Source organism: Crocuta crocuta, unplaced genomic scaffold, assembly GCF_008692635.1.
Source record: "Crocuta crocuta isolate KB4526 unplaced genomic scaffold, BGI_CrCroc_1.0 scaffold118, whole genome shotgun sequence".
Taxonomy (NCBI): domain Eukaryota; kingdom Metazoa; phylum Chordata; class Mammalia; order Carnivora; family Hyaenidae; genus Crocuta; species Crocuta crocuta.
In genome coordinates this window covers 9162428-9172985 of record NW_027551558.1, presented here as the reverse complement: position 1 = coordinate 9172985, position 10558 = coordinate 9162428, and the positions used below count along the sequence as shown (strand labels likewise).

Sequence of the window (10558 nt, the reverse complement as noted above, 5' to 3'; positions counted from 1 at the left end):
CGGGTCGCGCCCCAAGACCCTCCGCCCTGTCTTTCCACACCCCCTCAAGGCCCAGTGACCTCGCTTCCCCCCTCCTTCCTCAAACCCCGTGGGAGGCAGGGAGTCGCAACTTGTCTTGCCACTTAGCTTATAAGCCCCAAGGACAGGGTCGGGCCGTTGGGTTTTGCCGACCCTCCAATTCCACAGTGGGAACCTAGTTTACCGAATCAATCTCCACGTATCAAGATCCTCAGAGCAGACGTTTATTGATTATGCAGGAATCTTAGCGTACCAAGAAGTCTCCAGATCACAGCCCTTTCCTACAGCTAAGGACCCCCAGGGCAGCCGCCCCTTTCAGCCACCACAGGCCCTCCGGACCGGTCACGTGTGGGGGAGGACTTTTCACTTCGACCTCGACCATCTCTGTCTGTGGGCATGAATTATAGAATCCAAACTGGGTCTTGTTCTCTTTACAGGTATCTGGGGGCTCCCTGTACCAGTGCTTAGATGGGACGATGGCTTGGTGCACACTGGGTGGTAGTGGGGAGGTTCCACGCTCCACACAGCTGAGGCACTCGGGACTAACATTCCCGGGGGGTAGGTAAGATGGAGGTAGCCTTTCCTCCCCTAAGCCGGTTCGGAGCCCCATCCTCACACAAGCCAGTCCAGACAACCTTAAGCTCTTTCTAGGAAGTTCCCCTCCTTTTGCCCCTCACTCCCACTTCCCCTTCCCAGAGTTCTGGGAAGCCAGGCCCCTCTCCACCCTCCCTGGCTCCCAGTGCCCTAACATCTCTCTTTGGCCACAATTCAAAGCTGGTTCTCAAGAGGCTGTGGCCTTGGTCTGGTTCCCAGCCCCACAGCTACCACTGTGGGAAAACACTGGAGTCTGGGCTATTCCCTGACTGGAGAGGGGCACAGGCACGCAGGCAGGGACATTAGGGGCAGCTGCTCCAGAACTGTGGGGAGGGGAGGCTGGTCCAGCCCAGAATGCTGGAGCCCGAACGTCTTCTCCCTACCACAGGGATACCGTTTTCTCGATTTTATTTGTCAATATAAAAATACTCAAATATTTACAACAAATAAATACGCGGGGACACAATAAGTTACACTGTTAGGAGCCCTCCTCCTAGGGCTGGGAGAGGATATGCAATATCCACAGCATGCCCACCCTCTCTCCTCCCTCCCCCTCCCCCCACACAACCTTTCCCAGCCCTGTAAGGGAGAACATGTATAAAATACCACTGAACCCCAGGGCCAAGTGGGAGGCCCCTCCCACCCTTGCCCCAAACACACAGGAGAATCCATCTCCCTCCCCCCACCCTGAAAACATTCACAGCCCTGGGAGCAGGACCAGGCCCCCCCCAGAGCCCTGGACCCCCCAAAAGGGGCACAGCACCCTGCCCAGCCCACCCCCATATGTACATCGCTGCCCCACACCGGGGACAGGTGGGGGTAGGAGAGGCAAAGTGATACAACCCCTTCCCCTTCATAGCTCCAATGACTCACCAGGAGGACCCCCAGGCCAAGGGAAGACTCGACAGAAAAAGGAAGACTGTCACACACACAACATACCGGCACACACAGAGAAACAAAGCCTACGTCACACACGCACATACACACGTGCACACACCCACATACACATACATATAGATACAAACACACCCACATCTCTTGACTTCTGCCTTGAAAAGTTTTGGCTGCTGGGGTCCCGTGTGTCCGTGATTCACAGCCCCTCACAGAGAGGAGGAAGAGGCCGTCTGCGAGGCTGGTGCCCTGGTGAGCCACACCAAGTGGCAGTGCCCGTGCTGAGCAGAGCAGGTCCTCACGGCCGGACGGGTGCTGGGCAGGGCCTGTCCCAGGCCGAGCAGGCGCCCGCGCCATGTCCCTGAGGTAGCTGGTGCCTGTGCAAAAGGAGGAGCCGCGCCTCCCACGCCGCCCCTGGGAGGCGGTGGGGGCCCCTCATACCGAGGACTCCTCGGGATTGGAGTCCGGCAGCGGCTGGCGCTGCTGCAGCTTGCGCCTCAGTTCATCGGCCAGCTCCGGCAGCGGGTGCCCGAGCCCGCCGCGGTCCTCCCCTCCCAGCTGCAGGCGGACGTAGCCGTTGGCATTTGAGTTCCGCCCGCCCCCCAGGTGAAGCCGGGTCGGAGAAGGCAGGGGCTGGCCCGGGATGCCCGGCGGTGGAGAAGGGGGCCCGCCCCCGGGCTGGCAGCGTGCGTGTCCAGGCACAATCTTGAGGGAGCCGTCCGAGTAGTAGTAGCCGACAGGATCCCAGAGTTTCTCATCGGTCTCCGGGCCAGGCCTGAAGGGGGGGCTGGTGGGCTCCTTGGGCAGCTCCAGAGGGTACACCAGGGTCCTCTCGGCCGCCTTGGCACCTTTCTCCAGTTCCTCCCGCAGCCGCCGGCGCAGGGACAAGACAAGCAGCAGTAGCACCAGGCACACGGCCCCCAGGGCCACCACAGCCAGCCACACCAGCCCCAGGTTTTCCAGGGGCGCCCGTGCCTCCAGGGTCACCGAAGGGCCTGCCACCACAGCCACCAGGTAGCCTTCGGCAGCCAGGCGCGCCCCCTGCTCCTCCGAAAAGCAGTGGTAGGCCCCGGCATGGCGGGGCTGGGCGGCCATCACCACNGGCGTCATAGAGGAAGGAGCCGGGCTGTTCTGCAGGCAGGTCCCGGCCCCCAAAGGTCCAGCGGGCATGGGCCAAATTGGAAGAGAGGCGGCAGGGCAGCACGAGGTCTGTGCCTGCCACCACGGTGATGTTTTTGGGCGTGAGCCTGACTGCAGCAGTAGAGAAAGAGAAAGCAGAGTTAGCACAGGAACCCCAGGGCCCGTCCTACCGGGAGAGGGACAAAAAAGACAGCTCACCTTTCTTACTGCCACGGAGATTACAAATGCCTGAGGTGTCTGAGACCGTCACGTGCTGGATCAGCAAGGACCTGGTTGCGGAAGCAGCGTCTATGAGCATCCTGGCTCCAACCACCCCGCCCTTCACCCCTGGTCCCGGCATGTGCAGAGATCCACTCACCCAGAGTGGCCACCCACGGTCACGCAGCGGCTGGTGTTGACGCTCCAGGCGCAGTAGGGGTCCCGAGCGAGGACACAGTCTGCGCAGGAGCGGTACTTCACGCAGTCGGCCAGGGGCAGCTGAACCAGCTGAGAGCGGGAGCCTGCAAAGAGAAGCTTCTGCAAGAGAAGCGAGGCACAGGGCGGTCAGCCAGGCCGGGACATGGCCCAGAGGCAGCTCAGACCGCTACACGGGAGCAAAGGGCAAAAGGAGCCAAAGCAGGAAGAGGGCAGGGCTAAAGTCTGAGGAGAGCAATCGAAGGACCAAAGAATGCACAGCAGACTTATTACAAGCCAGGCACAATCCTAAGCACCTTATAGATGTGACCTTCTTAGGAACAGCAGAACCATGAGGCTGAGGAATATAATCTTATAAGCAAACACACACACACACACACACACACACACACACTCCAGTACAATATAAATAGTGCAGGAAGTGTGTTTTCCGCTAGGCCCGTGAGCCCTCACAATAGCACGAGCATAGCATAAGGTGTTTTCCTCTGTTTGAATGGTGACTGCCAATCAGTGTGTTTCTTCAACTACAGACTTTCCTTCTGCCATCATTTCATGTTGTGGGGAACAATCTGAGCCGCGATAGTTGGTCCAAGGTAAGCACGTGAAAGTTCAGGGGTGTCACAAACAGGCCAGAAGGGAGGGTAGCACTTCGGGGAAACGGTGCACGGGTTGGGACTGGAGGGCAACTGGCAGCCAGTAGGAAAGCCGGCATCACGAGGGCATCACAAGGGCATCATGAGCAAACACAGTGGCACCATCAGAGAAGAGGCTGTATGTAGCAGAGGCCCAGCACAACCTCGAAGGGTCTGAAGGAAGCGCGGAGAGCAGCTGCCAAGGCCCAATGCTGGGAATACAGCCCCGCGGGGACCTGGCTATATATAACGGCTTTGGAGCACAGATTCCGTTAGCACTCGTTTCCTGGAACTCACCCAAGCTAAGCGAGGTGTGCAAGAGTGCCTCCCCACCCCCATACTCCCAAGCAAAGAACTAGGGAAGGTGTAGGGACAGGTGGGTAAGGCCTGATTACTACCTTGCTCCGGGATAGGACCAAGCTTTCCACAGGCTCCTGGTCAAACACCTGTAGCTCCTCGATCAGGTGGACCCAGGGCCCCAGGCTCACAGCCTTAAGCAGCCAGCCGTCTCCTGTGGGGGTTGGGGGAGGACGGGCGTAAATGCGAGGGCATGGGGCCCCTTCGGCATCTCTAGATCTCCTTGCCCCACACAGGCCTTCACCCAGCCTCTAGCCGTCATACCCATATACCTACATGCCTACCTGTGCCAATGAAGAGCACTGTATAGGTGGCTCCATCAAGCCCTGTAACCCGGTCAGCCGCCAGGTGGGTGAAGTTAGTGTCCTTCTTCACAAGCAAGGGCCGGCTCCACCGAGGCCCTACTTGCTCCTCCATCAGTGGGTGTTTCTTGATGAAGTTGAGGGTGTTATCAGGCAGTTCTAGAGAACTGGTATAGCCATGGCGTCGGTGCCAGTTGTTGATGCACTAGGGAGGGGTGAAGGGGGGAGAGCTGTCAGCATGTGGGAATGGTACCACGGCTAAGGGCAGGAGCCCGTCCCTGCCCAGGAGGACTCACCGAGCCAGGCCGTGGGCTGGGTACTGGGTCAGTATAGCGGCCCCACTTCTGGGCTTGCTCTCGGTACTCCTTGTAGGGACCCTCGAATACCCGCTGGATCTCTTCCAGCTGGTACTCGCACACTGCTGACAGGTCCACATCGCCCCTGTGAGGGAGGGACCCCAAGTCAGGCGTGGTGCCCACTTTACCCCAGCTCATGGCAAGTAGCGGGAAGGCAGGGCCCAGCACAAAGCAGTTGCGGGTGTGTGCAATGTGAACGTCAGTTCTAACATACTACTGGGGGCAGGGCACTGTGCATCTCCCCCAAGGAGGCTTTGAAAAGGGACAGATGCCCAACATCTTCCTTGGCTTCCGGTCAACTGACTACTTGGGACTTTACCCAGAAGCCTGCACCCATCAACCATCCCTAACTCACAAAGCTCCTCCTCCCCATCCCCAAGGATTCTCAGCCAACTCACCATCGTGCACGAAAAACCCCAAAGAAGGTGGTGTTGTGCCAAGAGGCGTCCTGCAGGGTGTGCAGGGCCTGCAGTTGGTTGAAGTAGAGCTGCCAGTCGGGGGCAGAGCACACCAGCCTCGCCTTCAGGAACGTGGTCCACTTCCTCTGCAGCGTCCGTGCGCCCCCCATGTCGCCCTGGCAGATGGCAAGGGGACACTGCCAGTCAGTCCTGCCAAGCCAGCAGGGCTCCCAGGGCTCACCACTGCAGGACTCCGTACCTTGCAGACTCGGGCTACCCGAGCCACCACCTGTTCGGCGTAGCAGTCATACTCCACTGCCCGCTCGCTGAAGAAGAAGTAGACCTTGTCGTCGTCCCCTGTGAAGCTGCCCACGCTCTCCGGTACGTAGGCAGAGCCTACAAAATGAGGTTCTACAGGAAAGAGAGGAGGGTTAGTGGGGGAGGGAGGTCCTGGGGCCCTTGCAGGGCTCCCCCCCACCACCAGTGGCTCCCTACCCTGTCCCTGTCCCCACGCAGGCTCCTCCGGGCTCACCGTTAAGCCAGAAGGCCAGGTATTCTGTCTTCATGGGGTGGTGAGGCCCCATGTTGCGCAGGATAACAGGCTCTGTACCTAGGAAGTTGTTGAGCGTGGCCGAGTACAGCTCACCATCTGTGGGAGCCAGGTAGACCAGAGGTGACATGAAGACACATTCGGGCCACACGGCCCCAAAGTGAGAACAAGTTCTGGGGGACTCCCCCATCCTGCAGCAGGGACAGCCACTCACCCACAAGGAGGCCGGTGTGGCCCTTAGCTGGGTCATAGGGACATTTCCCCTTCCCATCCTCAAACTCTCCACGCTCCAAAGTGAAGGTAAGCATGTCCTAGAGGCAAGGAAGAGACGGTGAGGATGAGGTGCAGCAGAAGTGCCCGGGAGGGAGTCCAGAGAAGGGCAAGGAGGGGGCCTGAGGGGAGAAAACAGCACTCACGATGTAGGCGCACTTGGGCTGGAAGGCGTAGGTCCCACAGACGTACAGGTGGGACGTGTTGTAGGGCTGCAGGAAGCGGATGAAGTTGAAACACTCCGTCTGGGGAGAGAAAGGCATCCAGTTAAAGCAGGAGGACCTGGAACTCCGGACGCAAGGACGGGTCTGGGGCCAAAGGAGAGGGTGGGGGTGGGGGAGTCAGCATGCGCCACGAGGCCTGGCCAGTACCGGGGGCTCTGGCCCTCCTGGCAGTACCCCGAGCACCCACCTGGTTACTCTTCCCTTTCTGGATACACTCGGCCTTCTTCTCAGCTGGTGCCTCCCACGAGATCTAGGAAGAGGAGGGGGCACATCAACATTCCAAGTACACACTGAGCATGCCTGTGGCAGTCACGTGGGGACACCAAGTGAGGGTACACAGTCCCCATTCTTTGGGAGTTCATTTTAACAGAGGACAGAAGCCCCGATCCGCCCCCAAAGCTGCAGGTGAAGGAAAGCAGCATGCCCACTCTGCCCGGAGGGTGGACCTGGAGACTGAGCAAGAAGTCCACAGGGGAGAACAGGCTTGGGGGGACAGCTTGATCAAGCAAAGGCCCNCTCTTACCTCTCCTTCCAGCTCCAGAGCCTCCACGCTGAAGGCAAACAGGGCCTCTCGGGCCCCCACGTAGAGAAGCCCTGTCTGCTCAGTCAGGGTCAACGTCAGGAAGTCCTGGATGCCCGTTTGGGAGAACCGCCGCACTACCGTGGCCAACTCTGCAGAGACAAGGGGGTAGTGAGCAGGGTGGTGAATGGGTAGGCCTTCCTGGGACTCCGGGCACCTCCTCCCTCCCCAGGATTAGCCTTCCTCTATACAGTGGTCTCCTGGGCCTAATCACCCCTGTTCCCCACATTGCAGCCAGAACACCCCACAGGCAAATGCCAGCCAAGCACCCTGACTAGCAATAAAGGGTCTTCTCTAATAGCCATTTGGCTCTGACAGCTCCACCCAAGCCTCCCTGGCCTTTCCCAGCCTGGGAGGAGGCAAATCTGGGCTGCTGAGGAGGAAGGAAGGATATCTCAGCCACAGCTTCCGGCCAGAGGAAGCCATCAGACTGATGGCCCTCACTCTCAGGGTCAGCAGCACCTCTGGCTGCAGAGCTGGGCTCTTCCCACTCCCAGCGTCCTCTGCTACTGCTTCCTTTTTTACTGCCTGCTGCCCACATCAGGATCTGGCCAGGCCCCGGCCCCTGATCCGTAAAGCCGTAGGTACAAAAGTCATAATCGCTCCTTGCCTTCGGAAACTCTTCACTCCAGCAGGACCCAAATCCAGGCTGCCAGAAATCTGAGCGCAGCTGGCCGCTGGGACAAGCAGGGATGACAGGAAGACTGAGTCGGGGCTAGGAGGCCAGGCCAGGGTGGTCAGAGGAACCCAGAAGCTGGGAACCAGAGATGGCACTGAAGCCTCGGGGCTGGGAAGCCTTGCTGTCATTCACTGTGCCAAGCACTACAACACTGATATAGTCACAGGATTCCTACGTCAACCCCCAAAATAGCTGCTGACCTGTCCTCAGGGTCCCCCTAAACCAACCTTAGTCTTTTGAACCAGACACAAAGCTGGCAAGGGAGGGCTTCATTAGCACCCGAGTGGAGCCTGTGGGAGGTGAGCTCATCCCAGGTCCCCAGAGCACACTGATGATACAAACACCTGACATCACCTCTTAATACAGGTGTGTGCGCGCAAAGGACTGTCAAGTCCGCTGGCCCCCCAAACGAGCACATGCATAAACACATCCAGGGCCACCAGAGGGCACAAGTGTCAGGGCAGCAGAGGGGGTCTATTAGGGTTGATAAGGGGGTTCTTGGGGGCAGAGAGCTAGGAAGACTTTGGGGAGGGGGAGGTGATACTCTTTGCGTTATGCTTATCCTGTCTCAGTTTTGTCTCTATGGGCTCTCCGTGCAAGCGCTAGTTCCAGAAGTAAGGCATGGTCTCTCATCGTTGCATAACATAAGCTAACTGTCTGAAGGAGAGATATCCCAGGACTACCAGTTCTGGGTCCCTGGGGTCACTCCCTCACATTTCTTAGAAAGCTATGTCAGATACATCGATGGGCTTTCAGCCTGGTAACAGAATAAAGCTGGTATGATCTAGAAGCAATTGCTCTTCTCCCCCAGTAGGCCCTCCTGGCCTTACCTCCCCACATTGGTCTTCCTCAGGATTTGAGTCACTCACCCCCAGAAGATACCGTCTTCCGGGGCACCAGGTTCCACCACACCTCAGCCCCAATGCCCAGGCCCCACAGCCCCACTGCCAGCAGCCAGACAGCCCAGTGTGGGGCCATGGCAAACGCCCTGGCTCTAAGCTCCAGGCCAGCTGCCCTGCTGGGGAAAAGAAAGGGTCAGAATCATAGCCAGAGAAAACAGACCGGAAGGGGGCCCACACAGCCCGCCGGGAGGCACTGACAGGGCAGATGACCTGATCAGGCCTCCCCAGGAGCCCCCTGGATTCCCCCCTTGCCCAGTCCTTGGAGCAAAGACCTAGTCTCCTCCCACACCTGGCCCCAGCGCCCACAGACTCCAAAGGAGCTGGGGTCCCCCGGAGGGGAGGAGAGGAGCTGAGTCAGCTGGAGGAGTGGACACTCCAAGAAACCTTTTCTGGCCTCCAGGCCCTCACCCACTCCCTCTCAACAGGAAGTTGTTTGAGAAAATAAAAGGGGGCTCCCCTCCCCCACACTCAGGCCTGACAGATTTGAGGATTTCTTAAAATAACCCCTGGAAGCAGGACCTGCCCCCACTGGGGCTCCAGCCAGCCCCAAGATCTACTTCTGGCACGCAAACCCCTTGGCAGGGTGAAGGGGCATACGGTGTGTGGGCGGTGGCAGAAGCCCCTCAAGGAGGAGGGCTTCATGCAGCAGGAGTACGGGGGGGTCCCAGCCCCAGCCTCTCCCCACCCCCCGCGCAGACAATAGCCAGGCAGAGCCCCAAACACCGGTTCCACATCAGCACGGCCGAAGTGGGGCCGGGAGCCGAAGGGGCCCAGCTTCCCGAGGCCCCTTTGTTGCCCAAGAAGGGAGGCAGGAAGTGGGTGGGATGGGCGTGGAAATGACCCGGGCCTTATCCTGTTCCTCGCACAGCCTCCTAGGAGACACTAGCCCCCGGGCTGAGGGGCGGCGGGACAAGGGAGCCGGCTCCGGTCTAATCAGGGATCTCCCCGCGACGCTCTCAGGCGGAGGCGGGGGGAGGCGAGGGGCGGTGGGGAGCGCAAGAGGGGTTCCTCTCAGACCGCGGGGGACGCCCGGTGCAGGAACGGCGCCTGCTGCGCTCCCCCAGGGTCTGACGAACGTTCCCAACTCACGGATTGCACCCCCGGGACCCCAGCCTGGGCAAGCCATCTGGATTAATTGCCACTGCCCCAGCCCCCCGGTGCCAGGCACAGAGACACAGAAGCTGGGGACCTGCTCACCCCAAAACAAAGGGTACCCGCCAAGACCTCGTCCTTGATCACCACCACCGCTCCCCCCACCCAGGGTTCTCCCCTCCCCCAGCTCCCGGGATTTGAATGCAAACAAAGCGGCGGCGCTGGGAGCGTGGCGAGCCCGGCCTGCGGACGCCCCCTGTCGGCCCAGTATCCCATCACTGGAAGGGCGGTGGGGCTGGGGATACATTCACCCCTCCCTCCTCCGTCGCCCCCAACACACCCCCAGTCTTCCCTCTGCCCCTCACCCTAGGCCGGGGGCAGACGCCGCGGCGCGCTCGGAGAATCGGCCAGCGCAGTGGTGCCCCCACCCCCAGCTCCTCCCCGGGCGCGTTAGCAGGGGCAGCCGGCTGGGTGGGGGCTGGAGGAGCGCGGGGCCCAGGCAGAGCGCCCCCAACCCTCGCCCACCCGAAGCACGGGTGGCACGAACAGCGCTTCCGCGGCTGCAGGGTGAGCGCTCCTGCCAGGGATTGTGTGGCCCGGCTCGGGTCGGGAGCTTAGCTTTCCAGGACAACCCGCCTCCCCAGCGGAGCAGCGGGCGGGCGGGGGGCCGCGGCAGGGAAATCCGATCCCACAACATCGGCCTCAGTCCAAGCCCGCCCCAAACTTTCCGTCGGGGGTGGAGGAGCAGGGGGCAGTCCGGGGGCCTGGAGAGGATCCTGGCGGCCGACCCGACAGCAAGGGGGACCCCCGCTTCCCTTGGCCCCGCTCCCCCTGATCAGTCCGCGCCTCCGGACGCTATGGCTGCGGGCACTGTTCGCCCGGCTCGCGAGCCCCCGCCAGGCAGCCCGCGGGGAGCGCAGGAAGGATCTCAGACGGACAGCTGTCCCCGCTGCTACCCCTCCCTGCGCCCCGAGACTCTGTCCCTCGCGCGTGCGGCGGCCCCTGACCGAGTAGGGGGACAAAGCGGCGGCCCCAGAGCCCTGGCGCTCCCGCCCCGCGCTACCCNCGCGCCGGGAGGTGGGGCGGGGGAGGAACTCTGGGCATTGCCTTGGTGGGGATCGGACTCACCTCGTCTTTCTGAAGTGTACCCTAAGGCCAA

General features: G+C 60.7%; 1 protein-coding gene across 1 annotated transcript; it reads right to left on the bottom strand.

Annotated features, from left to right (window-relative positions):
- Positions 1 to 1003: 1003 nt before the first annotated feature.
- Positions 1004 to 10310, bottom strand: SEMA4C (semaphorin 4C). Its single transcript, XM_077749385.1, is given in 16 exon segments — positions 1004 to 2605; positions 2607 to 2754; positions 2842 to 2912; positions 3002 to 3159; positions 4088 to 4200; positions 4331 to 4553; positions 4645 to 4789; positions 5103 to 5278; positions 5362 to 5513; positions 5635 to 5751; positions 5867 to 5963; positions 6069 to 6167; positions 6334 to 6396; positions 6670 to 6818; positions 8275 to 8420; positions 9765 to 10310. Coding segments are annotated over 16 exon segments (2856 nt in total). The 5' UTR covers positions 10097 to 10310; the 3' UTR covers positions 1004 to 1938.
- Between the last annotated feature and the right edge of the window lie 248 nt (positions 10311 to 10558).